The 18,704-nt window shown below is 36.1% G+C and overlaps 4 protein-coding genes across 6 annotated transcripts; 2 read left to right on the top strand and 2 right to left on the bottom strand.

Moving 5' to 3' along the window:
• Nucleotides 1-719: 719 nt before the first annotated feature.
• Nucleotides 720-4,361, bottom strand: LOC132181498 (uncharacterized). The gene is made up of 4 exons (XM_059594748.1): nucleotides 3,265-4,361; nucleotides 2,457-2,499; nucleotides 2,256-2,313; nucleotides 720-1,737 (listed from the first exon to the last, which is right to left on the bottom strand). Exons 1-4 carry the CDS (start codon nucleotides 3,368-3,370, stop codon nucleotides 1,627-1,629), a joined length of 318 nt encoding a protein of 105 aa, XP_059450731.1. The 5' UTR covers nucleotides 3,371-4,361; the 3' UTR covers nucleotides 720-1,626.
• Nucleotides 4,362-4,512: 151 nt separating this feature from the next.
• On the top strand, nucleotides 4,513-4,992 carry LOC132182025 (uncharacterized). The gene has a single exon (XM_059595236.1). It carries the CDS (start codon nucleotides 4,513-4,515, stop codon nucleotides 4,990-4,992), a length of 480 nt encoding a protein of 159 aa, XP_059451219.1.
• Nucleotides 4,993-6,935: 1,943 nt separating this feature from the next.
• On the top strand, nucleotides 6,936-7,567 carry LOC132182023 (NAC domain-containing protein 41-like). The gene is made up of 2 exons (XM_059595235.1): nucleotides 6,936-7,157; nucleotides 7,262-7,567. The coding sequence occupies exons 1-2, from the start codon at nucleotides 6,936-6,938 to the stop codon at nucleotides 7,565-7,567; spliced, it is 528 nt and encodes a 175-aa protein (XP_059451218.1).
• Nucleotides 7,568-8,052: 485 nt separating this feature from the next.
• On the bottom strand, nucleotides 8,053-16,182 carry LOC132181207 (NO-associated protein 1, chloroplastic/mitochondrial). Of its 3 annotated transcripts, XM_059594323.1 has the most exons (13): nucleotides 15,669-16,182; nucleotides 15,265-15,450; nucleotides 14,041-14,127; nucleotides 13,883-13,962; nucleotides 13,537-13,618; nucleotides 12,482-12,502; nucleotides 11,557-11,602; nucleotides 10,349-10,467; nucleotides 10,071-10,184; nucleotides 9,889-9,987; nucleotides 9,426-9,515; nucleotides 8,593-8,702; nucleotides 8,053-8,447 (listed from the first exon to the last, which is right to left on the bottom strand). In XM_059594323.1, the coding sequence occupies exons 1-13, from the start codon at nucleotides 16,083-16,085 to the stop codon at nucleotides 8,198-8,200; spliced, it is 1,701 nt and encodes a 566-aa protein (XP_059450306.1). In that variant the 5' UTR covers nucleotides 16,086-16,182; the 3' UTR covers nucleotides 8,053-8,197. The 3 variants fall into 3 exon arrangements, with proteins under 3 accessions (XP_059450306.1, XP_059450307.1, XP_059450308.1); XM_059594324.1 differs by lacking the exon at nucleotides 11,557-11,602 and having other exon boundaries at nucleotides 12,439-12,502; XM_059594325.1 differs by lacking the exon at nucleotides 11,557-11,602 and having other exon boundaries at nucleotides 12,482-12,504; nucleotides 13,538-13,618.
• Between the last annotated feature and the right edge of the window lie 2,522 nt (nucleotides 16,183-18,704).

The following is an 18,704-nucleotide window of genomic DNA, read 5'->3' as shown; positions in this document are numbered from 1 at the left end:
AAAAAAAAAAAAAAAAAAACAAACCATATCGTTTCTATGGTAATACAATAATATCATTATACATACGACATCGTTTCTAGACTTTTATACAATCTTATATACATATTTAAAATTTTAAACACAAAACGACACTGTTTCGTGTATATATATATAGGCGGCTAGTGAGCGATTATTAATCACTCGCATTTTCACCTCTAATTCAATGATAGTTTTATTTTATTTAAAACCAAAAAAAAAAAAAAAGAAGTCATGTTCCTTTAATGAATGAACATATTAGATCACTCAAGCAGCTTCCATCAATTTTAATCCAAATTTAAGAAATCAAGCGACTTTTTATTTATTTATTCAAATGCATTTCACAATAGCTTTCTTTTTATTTCTCTATACCATTTAAATATTATTTATTTACTTTTTTCTTTATTCTTTCATTATGTGATTGTTTTATTATTTATTTTTCAACTGTCATATTTTTCAAATGATTACTTTTCTAATAGTCATATTCTTGATTTTTCTAATGGTCATATTTTCCAACGGCTATATTCTCCGACAGTCATATAATTTCAATATAAATAGAATAATTTCCTCTCTAGTTTTCGTCAATCTTAACCCAAATTTCTCTTTCGTTCATTCTTTGCATTCCCTATATGGATAACATGCTTGAACTCGATGGCCTTCAATATGACTCTTTCTCTGAGTTGGTTCCATATAACTCCATGATAAAAAATAAAAAACTAACGACATTTCCAATTCTTATATATAACCATGATGTACTCATGGTGAGAACAAGAATTCTTCATTTCTGAAAACATAATCAAGTCATGAGGGGTTTAACCTCTAATCAATTGAAGGGGCAAAATGATACAACAAGGGAGGTGCCAACTATCATATACTTACAAACTCGAAATTTGTAATTCAAATTGAACAACAAATTCATCACTTTCTATGTTCTCTCTGGGTAATTGCCACAAGTCTCTTTGCTTTTTTTCTTCATATGCTTTTTCTTCAATTTGATCAGGACCTGGATCACCACCAGAAAAAATGAGAACCATTTTGGATTTTTGGCTCTATTATTAGGACAGAGTTTTTCTCCAAACTAGGTTGAAAGTATTTCCTTCAATCTAGTCTATACAAGTGACATGTGTCTTTTTTTTTAATAACATGTGAGATGGACATAAGTGAACTGTTATTAACTGATTGATAGGAGTTGAGTTGGTCTGTTCATCATCCACAACAATCTTTGATTTGCCTTTGCCAATGTGATTCCCATCCGTTGACAAGACCTCCACCACTCCATCAAAACGCCCATAATTTGATTGTAAATTCCTTGAACTGCTGATCATTTGATTAATAAGATAACTATTGATGTCACAAACAAATCTTAAGCACCAATATTCACCTAAAACACAGAAAACAACTAGCCTCCAAGTCACCATAATCCTCATAGTACTCCTATTGTCCTGCAACGAACAATGTAAATTGGATGGTTGAAAGAGTAAGTTTGCTTATATGTGAAAGCAACTTACTACCTTCTCATAAACAGAAGTATCATTTACCTTTGAGATATATGCAAGTATAGCTCATTATCCCCATAGAAAGGGTTTTGGCAAAATTCACAAAGAGGGTGTCTCATAAATCCACCTTTTTCACATTAACTGCCATCAAGCTCTCTAAGTCACCCGCCTGTATATGCCAATTCAACTGAGATTTGTTATATAAATTTTGCTCACAGATAAATATCTGGTACACAATTCAAAGTCAAGTTCATGACATAAGATACACGTATGAGGTTCAAGATTTATATATGCTTCTAGAACAAGAGATGAATTTTAGAAAGAAATCAAACAGAGCATTTTCTGTACCTGATTCATGTTTCTAGAACTAGAGAAGAATTCTAGAAACATATCCAATGAATTTTCTGCATAAGGGGAAGAGTCTGAATGCTAAGATTGAAACACGTGCCTTTTTTTAGTATACAATTAGCTAATGAAACCAATTCCTTTAACTTCTAACCTTTATATATGATCTTTTCTAGAATACAATTGGCTCATAATAACAATACTTATAACTTCCAACCTCTAAAGATGATCGAAACCAACACAAAAATGAAATTGTAAAATATTTACAACAAAATAAGAACTGTTATGTGGAAAACAACGTCTTATTCGGACAGAAATATACCAAATTAAATTAAGAATATATGCATTGAGAAAAACAAAGCTTGTTTCATGATTTAAGCAGAACAAATCAAATCTTACCGGTGATAGAAGAAATGTCGCAAGACTCAGCAAGTCAGCAGCTACTATTGTGTCGGCCCTGCCAATGAGAATCAAAATCATCACCAAAACCAGCATTAACATAAAAAGAAAATAAAGTGGAAAGAGATTCCTGGAAATACCACCAAATCATAAGAAAATCAATAATTCTGCTGCAGGGTGGAAGTTTGAAATCAAATTAACCTGTAAAGGATCTGGTTTGCACCCAAAGTAGCAGCGAGTGCCTCTGCAGCAGCCCACCAAACAATTTCGTTAGCATGAGAAAGTGCTTAAAAAAGTCATCCCATAGAAATCCCATGTATCCTCTGCTGTTTTGACTAAAACGAGGTCATTAGCATGAGAAAGTGCATAAAAAAGTAATCCCATAAAACGAGGTCATTGGTTTTAGGTGTTAGCTCAGCATATTTTCTTACGGAATAAGTTTCATATCGGAGTAGAAATTGTGTTTCCTTGTAAATTTGTGAGGATTGAAATCCTTTGTTGTCTGCACTGAATGCCTTTCCTGCATTTCCTGCATTGCTTTCATTTCCTTCATGGCCAATTTTCTCTCTTCCAGAACTATCATCAATGATATAATGTTTTCCACTATTCTTGGAAAGAAAATAAGAATAAAGTTAATAAATGATTCCCTTCACAACTACATTACCTAAAATCAGCAAGGATATAAGGAAATTGGGAACCATTCATTATGCATCAGAAATCGTATAGTTTACTACCATTGTACAATGTAAAAAGTGAAAGGATTTTCAATTCCAAAAAAATAGATTAATTAGACATACTCATGCAATGCCAAACACTAGTGCACAGCCCAAGTCTCTTGAACTCAAATCAAACACCCACAAAACTCAACAGGAAGTCAAGAAATTTAACAGGCACCCTTCCCAAATCCCAATGATTCACTAGAACGCATCCACAAAAAGCAATAAACAAACCCAACCCATATCCACATTTTCCATAATTCAGTAAAAAAAAATCACAAAACATATCATACCGAAGAAGTAAAAGGTGGATGGCAGACTGGCAGTGAGAGTTGTGGAGGTCCCCTTACTTGCCAAAAACCGAATGGCAATACATTTAGCGGCCCTAAGCATCCACATCCCAACATTACTCAGATCACCGCATTGATCAACTAACCCATTTCCCAATCAAATCAAAATACACCTAAAACCACCCAAAATCAACGGTCATTGCCAAAAAGACACCCCCACGGACTTCCTTGTTTGTCTTGGTTAACATTAAAGATGAGTATATTTTGCTCAATATGACATATTTTAATTCTGAAATTAACCCCAGGGATCTGAATTAGGATCAGCCTGCAATCAAAAGCATTTGCATCCTATTCTCATAATACAATCCGCTAATTCTGATAACACTATATTTATAAGTTTCAAGCTTTAAAAATGACCAAATCAACATAAGAATAAAATTGTAATAAATTCTTAGCAAAATACAAGATTGTAATGAAAAAAAACAATGCTCTTATTTAGGCAATTAATAAACCGAATTAAATGAAGAATATATGCATTGAGAAAAAGAAAGCTTATTTCATACTGAATAAAACAAAAGAGGAGGTGAAAAAAATGAAGGAGATTCCTTTGAGTTGCACCAACCAAGAGGACTCACTTATTTGGCGGGGTACAAAGAATGGGGTTTTTTCGGTGAAAAGTGCATACCATATGCAAAAGGAGTTGGAGAACCGAAAGAAGGCCTCTTGTTCTTCCACAATGGGGAGCTGTACTTTTTGGAGACAATTATGGGCTTTACCGGTGCCTAATGTGGAGAAAATTTTTTTATGGCGGGCCTGCAAAAATATTCTACCGACCCGGAAAAATTTATATAAACGAAGGATTATTTCAGATCCTCTTTGTCCGGTTTGTGGTCTGGAGGTGGAGACGGGTTTACATATTTTGTGGCAATGCCCATCAGCCATGGATGTATGGTCTATGGGCAATGCAAAATTTCAGAAGTGTTCCTTCTCTGGATTTAATTTTTTGCAGTTGCTGGAATATATATTCGAAAGGTGAGGCCAAGAAGATCTGCGGCAATTTTCTGGTATGGCTCGGCGGCTTTGGCTGAGAAGAAATGATTTGTTGCCTTCCTTCATCCAAAGATAATACTTGCCCAGACAAATCAGGCCATAGTGGACTTTGACTTGGCCCACGAGCGTGAGGTAACAGCCATGCTTCCTTGTGCAGCACAAACCACGCCTAGCACCAGGATTTGCTGGAAATTTCCGAGGATGGGGTGGGCTAAAGCGAACTGCGATGCGGCTATTGCACGACAGCATGAGCGCATAGGGCTCAGGGTGGTTGTAAGGGATTCTTGGGGGAACATGCTGGCAGCAAAATGTGTGACTCAAGATGGATGTTTGGCTCTGGCAGTAGCGGAGGCGATGGCGTTTCTTGTAGCCATACGATTATGTCATGGCTTAGGTCTCCCCCAAGTGCACTTTGAAGGGGATGCAAAAGCCGTGATAGAGTCTGTAAACTCGGGAGAGAAGGATAGCAGCTGGATGGGGCATATTATTGAGGATATAAAATTGGAACTCCGGGTGTTTCAACGGTGGCAGTTTACTTTTACTAGGAGGGAAGGAAATCATGTGGCCCATGTATTAGCAAAATATGCGGTGGCACGTGCCCATGAATCTTGTTGGAAAGATATACCCCCTGACTGTATTCGTGATGCTGTTTTACTAGAGCAAGCTTCTCTAGTTTCTTGAATTATAATGAAAAGTCAGTTTTTTATCAAAAAATAAAAAAATAAAACAAAACAAATCATACCAATGTTTGTGATATGAGAATCAACAACAGAAAGGTCTTGACAGTCTTGTTGTCAATAAGTCAGCAGTAGAATGTTATACATGCCAATGCTATTATGTCGGCCAACAAATGAGAATCAACATAATCATCTCTAAAACTAGCATTGTGGAAACATAAAGAAAATAAAGTGTACAGAGATTCTTGAAAATATCACTAAAAAAAAATCACATTTCTAAAGAATGGGAGAAATTTAAAATGAAAGTAACTTGTATAATATATGGGTTTTCATTATACGCATTAGCTAATGCCCCTACAGCAGTCAACTGGTCATTACAATAAGCATGAGAAAATGTTTGATAAAGTCCCAAATAGGCAATACTCACCGAAATCCCATATACCCTTTGCCACTTCCATTGAAAGAGGTAAAAGTTAAGGTAACAAAGTGAATAAAGTCTATTAGTGAATAATATGAATTTAAGATTAAAAAAAAAAATGATAATACAACAAGAGAATATTTGACACTAATTCCAACAAATAATCACCAACAGATTTACAAAATTTGTTTTTAAATGTTTTGCTTCTATGGCTGGAGGTGTTATCCAAATCCCAAGAGGAAGAGTGATAGTAGTAGAATGCAAATAAGTCTGTCCCTTAACAACTATGAACCAGAAGTTCAATCACAGATATAAAAATTCTTCCACAGATAGACCAAGTAGAAAAAAAGAAAAAAGAAAAGAAAAAAAACAAACAAACAAACAAAAAAACAAAATGTAACATTCAAGGGACCAAAAAATAAAAAATAAAAACAGCGTTGAACAAAAACTTTACTTCTTCTGCTCTAATATTGATAAAACCCCAAAAGAAGATAATCATATATCATAAAAGTCACTCTAGTACACAATAGACATACATTAGTATAGAGTGAAATTAAACTAAAGCCACCAAATACATTACACTAATCAAAGGACCCAGCCACCCATTCACAGGGCAGAGAAAGATTTCCCCTTATTTCAGATCCATATCTATCAGCCAGGGTATACAAAAGAAGTATAAGGATTTCCAATAAAATGTTTTCCAATATTCTTGGAAGGATAAGCTAATAAATGATTCCTTTCATAATTACATTCACTAAACTCAGTAGAAACATAAGAAAATCGGGAACCGATCATTATGCAGTAGAAAATGGTGCAGCTACAATATTTATACATGTAAATCATTAATAGGATGTCGAATTCTAAGCAAATAGATTAATGAGACACGCATATGCTACTCCCTTCAAATAAAATCAGACACTCGCCAAACCTCGACAGGAAATCAACAGCCAACCCACAAAACCCAACGATCCACCATAACTTTAACAGACCCAACTCCCAAATCCCAATGATTCAGTAGAACTCACCCACAAAACCCAACGATTCAGCAGAACTTACCGACGAAACCAACAGACAAAGGCGACCTACATCCCCCATTGCGTATTTGACAAACGTCGTTGGTGGAGGAGCTTTTGAAGCCGTCGATTTGCGATGTAGCAGCGCCGCACACAACACGGTTCTCGCTTTCTTGCCAAAATACCGTCAAGCGGTAAAAAATAAGAATCCCACTTTTACCTTGCTACTTAACTCCTAAAAAACATAGAACGGCTACCAGGTGTCCATCCCAACAACCACAATCAGATCACCACCATCGCTTCGAACTCATCCGTCATTAGTAATCTCAATCCACTTTTCCTACCCGAATAACCGAATAAAACAGACTTTTGAAATTTAAATTATAGGCGGTGGAGTCTCTATATATTTGAGTTTCGGGTAATGAACTTGCACAGTGAGATTAGAATTGAGTTTTATCATCTGTCTACCGATAATCGTTTGTGTTTGAAATTCTAGTCTTGCAGGAAAAGATAGAGATGACGCTGCCGCTGGGATTTTGCTTCCGTCCCACCGATGAAGAGCTTATATTCGAGTATTTGTTGAGGAAGGTCAGGGGAGAAGGGCTGCCTTGGGATGGCATCCCTGAATTTGATATTTATGGAGACAAGGCCCCCTCGCAAATATTTGGTGATCTTGGTGGTCGGGAGGAGGAAAAATATTACCTGTTTACAAGGATAAAGAAATTCAGCAAACGCGTGGCAAGAACAGCCGACGGCGGGACTTGGCATGAAGGCTATTGTAGTCAAATATATGATAGCTCGGGTCTGTTTGTGATTGGACTCAACAAACATTTTGTTTCAAGGTCGGACACGGATCTTCCATGAAGAAAACCGACTGGATTATGCACGAATTCTCCTTGTCGGGTGACTTGCTGGAGAGGGAGCAAGAACTGTCTAACACCTGGGTTCTATGCACAGTTAATAAGAAGGTAACAGAAACAAGAAGAGGCGTGAAGAGATGTTATGAGGATGTTCAGAGTCCTTGCCCCATTAGTGCCATCACCACCGTTGAGGTTCCAACTCCATTCCGTGAAACTCCACTACCCAAGCCACCTGATTCATCAGTGGATGAAAGCAATGATGAGTATTTTGCTTTTGTATTTTGTTAGTTTGCAACTTCCTTCGCAAGAGAGCGGAGCTGTTGTATATGATGTTCTGTTAAACAAATTATTATTTGAAGATGACAAGTTTCTTTTTTTCTATTCTTTATTTTAAAAATATATAAAATAAGAATAAAGTGGGGGCAAGAATAGAGTGCTTTCTTATGCAACTTGCAGAAATGCTGTTTTTCTTAAAATTATGATGATTTATGTTTGTAATATATTTTGACTTGATGGTTTCTTTTGTAACAATTATCTGTTGCTAAGGTTCAGGGGGATATGAGCATCAACTAGTGTTGCAGATCTCATGTATTTGTGCAATAATATGATGGTTTCTGTGATTGTTTATTCGGTTCCCTTTGAATGTTTGCTTTAATATGATGGTTTTTGTCATGGTTGTTTCCTTTAATGTTGTTGGGCTTGTATGTGCTTTTGCACAGGCTTGGTAACTAACCTGTGCAAAAAAGGTTATTGTGTCTCACATTGATGGAAAATTTACATTCTATATTGAAAAGAAAAAATAATACACTACCCTTTTTTAACATTCATTCATTCAAAAAAAGAAAAAGAAAAAAGAAGAATATTCTTACAATAAGCAAATTGATTATATATATAATATAGATCATGGAACCACTAGCATCAAAAGTAACACTTTGGTCTTGCTTCTTCTTCCTTCTCTGTCAACTCTCGATATTGGTACCACTCTGCTCCAACTTTGGCCACAGGCAATGGAGGCCTAACAAAAATCTCGACTGGCTTGGGGACATGGACAGTTAAATGCAGTTCTCTGGCTGTTTCCTCTATGTTTGGATCAGATATTTTGATTGATTTGCTCACTGGTTCAACACAAATCCATCCCAGACCTGATATAGCAACATCACAAGCAGGCCTGCCCAAACAAAGAGAAATTGTCCATTGACTTGGTAGTAATGAGATAAAAAAATCAGCATTTGTGGCAAGAATGCTTAAAGAGGTAAAAATATATCACTTAACATATAGGCACAAATGAACGAACTATGAAAATTAAACTCCACCTTTCCACATCTTTGAATGATATATGCAACTGGCGCTCTATTTCCAATCCTCTCCAGTCATCTGCTCCTTCTTTTCTAGTTGGAGGTACTAATAAAACGCCAAGTTCTTTCTACAACATGGTAAAAAAACTCTTTAGCCAATAAAGATACAAAAAAAGAAAAAGAAAGAAAAATAAAAAACACGCACAAAGCACAACAAAGAAGAAAATCAATGGAAATATGGGGCGGTGAGAGCAAGAGAGAGAGAGAGAGAGAAATTTTTTTTTTGTGGAAACTTCTAGCTTCTAATCACAAAAGTTCCTCACAATTCTGTAATCATCATGTGGAAAATATGCACGACTGTCTGTCTAGGCTTCCATAGGAGATTGCTAATGCAGCTTTTTATGTAAGGACAAAGTACATAAATACTATCCAAGTAATACAAACAGGTAGCTGATATGCACTCTGTTGCTCTGCTCGAAAATGAATTTACAAAATATTTTATGTAGCTGTTTTACCAACAATCAAAAATGGGAAATAATAAAGAATGTGACAAGAACAATACCATAGGTTTGATGTAACAACTTTATTGTTTTAATGACAGCCATTTTAGTGCAAGAAAAACAAATAATTCACAAAGATTGCAGACAATTTAGAAAGTTGATGCTGAAACTGTACCTAATTTCAATAAATTGGCAACACACCCAGTAAGTATTTGCGACAATTTGTTGTTTTTTGTTAGTTGTGACAAAAAAAAAAAATTGACACAGAATTTTGTGGCTAACCTAATTTGGGCCAAATGCAAGCAAAAATGACAAAAATTATGTCACAGTTGCAACTACCTTCTTGATTACCTGGTAAAATTCATCTGCTTTATCCGTGGGCACTATTTGAATTTGCAAAGCCTTTGGCCCATAGAATGTCAAGCTAGTTTCCGGGAGAACCTGAAATTATCAAAATTGTTAAACATATCAAAATTGTTAAACACGCTGAACCAACAAAAGTTTTTTTTTTTTTTTTTTTTTAATGACAAGGAACCCCTCAAAGGGAAGGCCACTTCATGTACCTACCCATGAATGATAAACCCTAGACCTGTGTAACACACCCCCACCACACGAATCAGTTAAATTTGGCTTTCGGCAGGGGTGTGACCCCAAGGAGTTGTTTACACTCAAGAGGATTCAAGCTTTAGACCTGATGGTTATGCCACAAAAAGTCTAGGGCCTTTATAACAAAACCTTCACCACTTGTTATGAACCAATAAATTTTCATAACAAGTGTAACAACTAAATATGCATAAAACTAAATGATCAAAACCTTTAAGATATCAATTCTGACAAGACCTCCCCAAAATATTGAGAACCCATTTAAGCCGTTGGATTTAACTTTGCTTGCTGTCCCATTGTCAAGGGTTACCTGAGAATTTTGTCATAGCAGAAAAATACTATGTTAAGATGGGACAATTGAGTAAGCTTTAAGGAAATACAGAGAGGACATACTAAAACAGATTGACCCCTTAGCCGACTTTGAGGAGCAAGTGCAGGTAGATCATCTGAATGAACCACCGCAGCTTGCCTATGGTGGAGATGAACTCCAGGCGTGTCATATATTTTCTGCATGAACAAAAAAGAGTTTCAGGTACCACTCATAAAATAAAAATTTACCAAAGGAAATAAAAAATGCTTACATAAGTAAACATAACAGTTCATAAAATCACAGTACAAATGCTAAAAGCATAACGAGCAGACAGATAGGCATATTTTTAAAAATGGCTTACCCCTCCTCCTAGGAAAGCATTAATTTGAATTGGACCTAAGGTGGTTCCAGGAACAGCAGATTGTATTGGTTTGTATTTTTGTGCTGCCGCAGCAGCTGGATCCTTTTGTGCCATCATTTCTGAAGCCAGAATATAAAAAAAGGTTCAAAAAAGAGGGAACTAGTACATTTAGAAGGTTACAACTTGTCCCATAACATTGGTAGAGAGAAGAATGCAAAATGAAAACGTATTCTAAAATGGTCAGTGTCCGCTACCTAGGACAGAACAAAATGCAGAAATTAGGTGTTTAATACAGTTCCATCAGACCGAATAGTTTTCTCTATTGTGTCCAAAGGAATGACAAAGAAAACAGAACACTAGCATGAAATATATGCACAGCAAAGAGAGTGCAGAGAAAATATTACAATCTAAATAGTAATAAATCTCTATAAAAAGAAATGGAAAATTTAGTGTAGACCATAGTTGCTATATACGAGTTCACAATATAATTTTCCCCACCAACTTTCAGATTGATTAAAATTTTCACAACAGACAAATTAGCTAAAGTGCATGCTTGGAGAAGCAAGAGGCCTTACTCGATCACCATCCTAACAACAGTAATTAAAGGTTTCAGTCAAGATTCTAAATTGCCAACCATGACAACTTCTCTACTGATTCCTTCCTCTGTACTCTGATTTATTAGCTCCACAACCAAACAATACATTTGAACTTAAAAAACTCACTATTGTAGTAAAGGGGTCCTCTTTCAACTCTAAATCCTGGGCTGACAAGATGGAGGAGTTGGATAACGATGTAGCAGAAGTGGACTTGAATGAATCTGCTATAACAGACCATTGCAAAGAATGGGGGAAAAAATACGAGTTGGAGATCAAAGTACTCTATCAAAAAGTGCGAAGGCCTGGAGCTTATGCCTCATTGACAAAGTCCTAGGCGGATTTGTGAACCCCAAATCGCTCACTGAATAATGCAAGCAGTCTGGAAACAAGCAGGTATAAAAGGAGGAGTTCAGATCATGCCCATCATGGGAGGCACTTACACATAATATAATTGTCTTTAATTTCAGTTGTATTCCTTTATCAATCAAAAGAGTGACATAAATGGGCAAGGGCTGGGTTAATGCCTTCCAATTAAGTTGAATTTTCAAAAAACCAATAACAAATACCTTCACCAAAATTAATGAAACACAAAGAAAAGTTACATTAACTTACTAAGTAAAGCATTGATAAATGCAGATTTCCCAACATTAGCTGCGCCCTGAAGGAATGGTAATAAACTATCATAAACGTAATCACTTCTATAAACTGGTGAGATATTCATTTTGATAAAATTGCAGAAATGCAGACAACTGTATTAAATAGAAAAAAACCAAGGACCAACAAACAAAAAGCAATAATAAGTGCCAATTATTTTCATCCTCCATTTAAAAACCGAAGAATTACAAATCGAATGGTTGGAAAAGTTTTACCTTTCACAATGCAACAAGATTTACAGCTAAACATTAGCATATTAATCAAAGAATGTTCATAATAATGTTACGAAATATGCCACACACCTACATATCATGCCAGTCCTATTTTATGTATAATGCACAAATATTTTTTCATTTGTAAGTTACATACCTAGTGACTTTTGGACCCAAGACCATACTTATGGGGGAGGAGGTGCCATTTCAGCCATAATAAATCAAACAAAATAGAAATTATACTCATTTCTTAATATATGTACAAGGGTTGCACTCCTTTTGCACATTTATATTATTGTAATATATATACAATTTAGTATCTAAGAAATTAAAGTTACCAAATTTGCTTACTCCTAAGGATGATTCTTCATTGTTCTTTTCAAAGGCCCTAGCTTCCAAGCCCCTCTTTTTGGGCTAAATTTATAAATATATTCATCATGAACTAATGAGCATGAGTTACAACCGAATCAACAGAAACAACTCTGGTAAGAGATAACAATTAGAATGTATATTTTTCATTTTCAAAGTATACATAGCCTTATGAGCAGGAATTCAACAAAGGGACTAATGCCATGACAGTTCAGTAAGAATATCAATATAGTAAGAACAATTGACATTTCGACCCTACTTTGTGCATTAATGGGGAGCTTCCAATTCAGAAATTTACTAACCAGAATGTAAACATCCCGCCCCTGCATCAAAGAATCAACTCAAGAACTTGAGAAAAAAAACAAAGAGCAATAAATAGATATTTAAAAATTGCTTCATACATTATAAGCCAAAATTTAAAGTTTATTTACTGATGAATATGACATATTATAACATGAGGAAAGAATTAGCTTGGTAAGGAAAAGATGTACGGTTGCAAAACATGAATAACAAAAGGAAGCTAATAGAAGTCTAGGTTGGTGGCTAATTTCACTAATGGGATGGTATAGTTTTTTTTTTTTTTTAGAACTACATAACATTGACAGTTTATCAGGAATTTTTTTTATAAGTAGTTCCAGGAAACTACAAGTCAAACCCATAAGTCAAGGACCACATTTAGTACAACATTGACATTCCAATTCCATGTTTTCTATTTTTTATATACAGTGTCCAATTCTCTATCTCCAACTCAGCTCTAATTAGCTGTTATAAGTCTATTACAATTGAAAAAGAGAGAACTTTTTGACATTTTCCTGGGCTGTCTTGTTTGCTTGATCTGATTAATCCCCCAGTGGGTGTGGACAATAACGGTAGTTTGCTACAAGATGTGAGCTTTTTGTACATTAATAATGGTATTCCATACTGTAAGAGGTAGGAGATTCAGGAGATTCCATACTTTATATATTGCCACTTTGATACCATGTACAGAAAAGATCTTCACCAACAAAAAAGATATCCATTTTTATTTTTTTACTTTGTTTTGAGGATTTTCTCCATCTTGTTTCAGAAAGACGCAGGTTGAATATCTTGTATCATATAAGCACTAGATAAGCCAGAAACCTAGAGACATCCATTCCAGATGCTCATACCCAAGTCCCATGTAAAATAGCTTCCCAGCTTGGGTGGAGATCATGGTACTGATTTCAACTTTGGAGATATTTTCTGAAATATTAACCGCATTTTCAAATAGAAAACTATGAAAAAAATCACTATATCATTAACTTCCAGCAATTACCACTTGCTTTCATTAAGTTATATTAGTAGCTTTTGGAAGGGTATTCATGGAGGAGGAAAAAACCTTTTTTTCCTTTTGAATTTCTGATGCAACTCCTACTATGCCAACCAAAGACTTTGAACTTGTCAGATGGACACTCAGAACACTGCATAAATAACAGACTTATAAGTGTGCAACCCTAAGCATGCTGCAGGTAAGCTTTTGGTCATTTGAAAAGAAAAAAAAAAAAAAATCCTATTGTGGAAACTGCATGAAAACTGTACAAGAACCACAAGCTCAACTCACTGTGAGGCTTGAGCAACATTTATTTTCATGTTATGAACTTATGTAACAACGTATCCTACAAATTAAAACGCTTGCAAAGAGAGAAAAAAAAATGTTTCTCTTCTAAAAAAGAGTCCAAACTTACTTAAGCTTCTTCTTTGTAGTGGCCTCTACTACCCAATCACCAACACAATTTAGATCAGTCCCTTTTGGTAGGAGATCAACCTGAAAGTGAAAAGTGTGATCATTATCTTAATCACCCCATTGTACGATGATATTAGATACCAACATGCAGATTATTACCTTTGTCACAACTAATATTATTGGATTTGAACCAGCAAGATCACGCACACGAGCCAAAAAGCTGCCATTGAAGTCCACAATATCAACCTAGAGATTATTAACAAAAATAATTAGGGAAATGTGCCTATCATAGGCTTTATGAATTTCTACTATTTCTATCATTAAATTGTAATAAATATGAGATCACCTAACAAAATGTCTAGTGACGAGTGCAGAAAATGAGTCAGATCATATAAACATCTTTATGAGTCCTTTTTACGGGTAATATATGAAACTAGGACCTTTCCCTTCCCCACCATGCCACTTTATCAGCTGAACCATATGCGGGCCATCTTTTTGTTAGATTATTAAACCATTTCTTGCCCTGATAACCTGGATATGATACACTATCATTACAAAATTTTACACTACAAGAGAGACAGGAAAAGTTTCTTCGTCATTCTCAGGTATTTATTGAATCCTATACAATTTGGCAAATAGACAATGTTACTTAGACAACATGCAATATACTTGCTTATAGGAACAGCATATCAGGAAGATGAAAGCAAGAAAATATTCGTGTTAATCCACATACATTACAACATGTTTAGACTGTCAAAGGGTGCCTACATAGTACTAGGCCTGACATTCACTTACCATTCCTCGTGTGTACTGAAGCTCAGCTCAAAGCAATTGATCAGAATTTTTAGTTGATGATAACAATAGCGATAAATAAATAAAAGGGAATGGAGCCTTCCATCTAAGCATAAATGCATAGAAACCCCCTCCCACCCCAACCCTCCTCTCTTGCTCTTTGCTTCAGACACGCACACAATTGTGAATTTATATTTACTTACAGATGGGTTAACTACAATGAAAATAGTGCCCGCCACAAAAATAAAATGAGTGCTGGCCTAGGTAGGAAAAACTATTACAACTAAAAAGAAAAAGGTTTTAAGGGATTTCCTCTAGCTTCTACAAAAGCAAATGGCTGTACTCCCTAATACCTTGCAAGCCCAAGCAAATTAGTATTACCCTAAAATGCCAGCTAAGCCCCCAACCAGAAGTACAATTACAGGTATATAAATTCTTCCACGAATGGAGCAAAAAAAAAAAAAAGTTCATAAGCAACTTATCAGACCAACCAGAAATAGAGCAGACCTCCATACATTAATCATATTCTAGGGTCATCAAGGTAATCCATTTACTTCATCACAAAGCAAAAGTCAGACAGGTGGCACTCACCAGTTTAACAATCAACACTTTTTCGTGGCGCAAGTGAGATAGCTTCTCCCTAAGTTGTTCAGCTGTCACAAACTGTTTTCCGCCGGGATAACCTCCATTTCCACCGACTGCAGTTATCATGTGCCCATGTGACAGTAGCCGGCACCGCCCGCATAGAACAGTTCTAAGCTGGCGGTGTTTCCTCTTCTGCACAAATATTTACATTCCCGAATCGCTCTCTTGTCAGGGGATAAAACTACAAATATACAGATACCAATCAACGCAATTTGACAAAACTCAATTTCTGACAAAGGACGCGATAACCAAACGTGAACGTTTGGTGGAAATTTCTTTTCCACTCCCTTTTTTTTTAAGACAACAATTCATATCCAATAATCAACTAGAATTCAGTATGTAATTTCTACCAGTTCATAGGTCTGGGAATCCACATAGCCCGGAGCATCCAATTCCGAAGTCTGCAACGGAGCCCCACACCCATAACAAGAAGCCACCGCAGTGGAAACCTTCAAGGGCTTCTCCTTCTTCGTCTTCTTCTTCTTGAACTTACTATTCTCTTCGGCCACGAGCTTCGCGGCCTCGAGGGACCGGTGGTGTTCGAGAAATCTCTGGCCTCGGGTGGGAGCAGCGGGTCCCGTCCCATCGGGTCCGGGTACGGAGTCCGAGAAATGGGTCTCTGAGACAGAGGCGGTGTGGTGGGCATAATGCTGTTCCTGTGTAGAAGATCTACAGAGTATGAGAGTGGGCTTTGTGTGCGTTTTGGGAAGTTTGGAGGCAGAGATTGTGAGGTGCTGGGAAAAAAAGAGAGGAGAAAGGGAAGCCATGTGTTGCTGTTGTGGAGGTTTAACGGTGTAAGGGTTTAGGCCTGTTGATTCTGTGTGGAAGATGAGAAGCTCAGTGGAAGCATGTGCATATACGAAGGTACACATTATGGACTATTTATCCATCTAAAATAAGAATGATCTATATACGTCATATGATAAGATAAGATACGGGCAGAAATTTCCATCAAACTGGATTTGAGAAAATTTTCTTTAATTGAGTCTAATAGTTTGTCATGCGTCTTTTATTACGTGAGAAGTGAATAATTTTAGAAGTTACTCTAAAAATAGAGTGACTTTTAAAAATGGAGTGACTTTTAAAATTACAATTTAATCAAAATTAAATAATGATCAATCAAAAGGTTAATGATAATTTTAGAAGTCATATTATTCTTAAAAGTAACGACTTCTAACATTACTCATGAGAGACACATGACTTTTTAGTATAGTTAACCGTTAATTCTTTTTTGTGTAAATTTAACTATACTTCTTACACTCGAACATAAAAAACAGACTCCCAAAAGAGAGCTTGAAGCTTGAATTTAAAAAAGAGTTAGATAAGAGATGTACAAGAGCAGCATGGGACCAAGTCCCAGCAAGGGGGATGAGCTCCCTTCTTCAGCAAAAAAATAGAAGAGGTCTCCTTAATAATACTAGAAGTTATTTTTGTATTATTCTAAAAATAGAGTAACTTTCAAAATTACAATTTAATCAAAATTTAATAATAATTAATCATAAATTTAATGATAATTTTAACAACCACATTATTTTTGAAGTGATACAAGTGAGAAATCTAGCCTTACTTGAGGTTGGAAGTGCTGTCCATTAAAAGAGGAGAGGCTCCAAGGGACTCACGACCGAGAAGCAAGACCGGGCAAGGTGAATTTTGGATTTCCTTTGAAATTCTTGAGATTCCCATTATTTCAGCCTTGATTTTTCTGCAATTAGGGGATAGAAATTGATTTCTGTAAGTTGATTTGGGTGTTTTTTTTTCCTGATGATTTAATGGGTTTATCGGTGATATAAATTATTTGGATAATAAATTCGGTGATGTTTTTGAATGATTTTCGGTTGATTTGGAAAAGAATTGAACTAGTTTGAGTATTCGGTTTGCACTGATTTATTTATTTATTTTATATATAAGTTTGAATTCTTGTTGAGTTTTGTTGTGGTCCAATCAGTGAGAGTTTCTCTATTTATTTTGATGACCATATAAATATTTTTGATGGATGATTATGTTGTGTTGGAATGGTAATGGTTGTGGGTACTGTAAGCATATCGATTGTAATAGTTGTGGGTATTCTGGCTGTGTTCTATAGGAGGGTTGAATAGGATTGTTTTTGGTTGAAGAATTTAATTTCAAAAGGGGTGTATGATATACTATAGATATTTTTGTGAGTAAAAGATATAATTTTAGACAGTTTAACAACTACTAAAGTTTTAGGATCTTTAATTCAGAACTAAAAGAGTGGAGGACGGTCCAGAAAATAAATTATGGACAAAAGTAGCATTTTCTAGGAAATAATTTTTTAAGCAAGTTTACGTGATAAATTTTAGGGAATTACGTGTCAGATGCAGAAACGATAAGGTCATGCGTCACCAGGGACGTGGGTTAAGGTTAAACAATCTCGATGAGAAAATGAATTCTATTTTTAAAAATAGTTATATTTCTAGAAATTGATGTATAAAGATATTTTCTTGGACAAATTCAATATTAATTTTAGGGAAATGCTAGATATCCCAAAACTTCATTTCTTAAAGTTTTTTTGAGGGAAATGATGGAACATTTCATTCAAATCGTGGAAAAATCAGGCCTAAGCCTTACAATATTAGAGCCATCTGCTCTAAAGAAACAATTTCTGAGATACAGCTAGGGACCTCTTCCAACCATACATGAGTGTCTGAATTCCTTATTGCCCATTTTGCCAGTCCGTGAGCCGCTGAATTTGCCTCTCGCTTGATGTGCCGTATGCTCCAATGGGTAAGGGATTCCAGAACGCATCTAATATCTGCAATGATCTGTCCATAACGAAGCCAGCTGTGGGTTTGGTTTCTGATTGCATTCACAACCATTAGTGAATCCCCTTCCAAAATGATCTCGTGGACTCCCACTTCCCTGCAAAACTCCACTGCTCTCAACGCGGCTACAGCTTCGGCAGCAACTGGTTCGTGGTGATGCTCAATAAGCTGACTGAGTGCTGCAATAATTTGGCCCCTCTCGTCTCTGATGATTACCCCTACTCCCATCCGCATTTCACCTTGATCTACCGCAACATCCCAGTTGCTCTTGTATAGCCCTGAGGAAGGTGCTTCCCATTTTTGTCTGTGTGGCAGAGTAGGCTCCAGAGTCTCCTCGCACTTCGCATTTGCCTTGCGATACAACTGGAGGTGCTCTACTGCTTGAGACGCTACTACACTGGGATGCGAAAAGGATTGCCCATGCACCACATCATTTCTTCTTTGCCAGATCTTCTTTGCAGTGATGCCAAATAACTCCATATCCTCTCTTGTTAGAATCTCCATCATGAGTTCCACTAGCTTACAAAAATCATCTCCTCCTGATGTACATTTTTGAAGCTTGCTGCCACTTACACACCAAACATCCTGGGCTGATGGACAACC

This window comes from Corylus avellana, chromosome ca5 (genome assembly GCF_901000735.1).
Source record: "Corylus avellana chromosome ca5, CavTom2PMs-1.0".
NCBI lineage: Eukaryota > Viridiplantae > Streptophyta > Magnoliopsida > Fagales > Betulaceae > Corylus > Corylus avellana.
Note: the sequence above shows the minus strand (reverse complement) of the source record. Positions and strands in the feature narration are given on the sequence as shown.

Excerpts from the sequence above, each read along its gene's own strand:
- LOC132182025 (XM_059595236.1), top strand. The coding sequence starts at position 4,513 with ATGGGGTGGGCTAAAGCGAACTGCGATGCGGCTATTGCACGACAGCAT.
- LOC132181498 (XM_059594748.1), bottom strand. The coding sequence starts at position 3,370 with ATGTGGATGCTTAGGGCCGCTAAATGTATTGCCATTCGGTTTTTGGCA. Across the intron at positions 2,500-3,264 it reads ATCCACCTTTTACTTCTTCG|AGGCACTCGCTGCTACTTTG; the intron begins GTATGATATGTT and ends GGGCTGCTGCAG. Across the intron at positions 2,314-2,456 it reads GCAAACCAGATCCTTTACAG|GGCCGACACAATAGTAGCTG; the intron begins GTTAATTTGATT and ends TCTCATTGGCAG.
- LOC132182023 (XM_059595235.1), top strand. The coding sequence starts at position 6,936 with ATGACGCTGCCGCTGGGATTTTGCTTCCGTCCCACCGATGAAGAGCTT. Across the intron at positions 7,158-7,261 it reads AGAAATTCAGCAAACGCGTG|GTCGGACACGGATCTTCCAT; the intron begins GCAAGAACAGCC and ends TTTTGTTTCAAG.
- LOC132181207 (XM_059594323.1), bottom strand. The coding sequence starts at position 16,085 with ATGGCTTCCCTTTCTCCTCTCTTTTTTTCCCAGCACCTCACAATCTCT. Across the intron at positions 13,963-14,040 it reads TAATATTAGTTGTGACAAAG|GTTGATCTCCTACCAAAAGG; the intron begins GTAATAATCTGC and ends TTTCACTTTCAG. Across the intron at positions 13,619-13,882 it reads ACTACAAAGAAGAAGCTTAA|TGTTCTGAGTGTCCATCTGA; the intron begins GTAAGTTTGGAC and ends TTATTTATGCAG.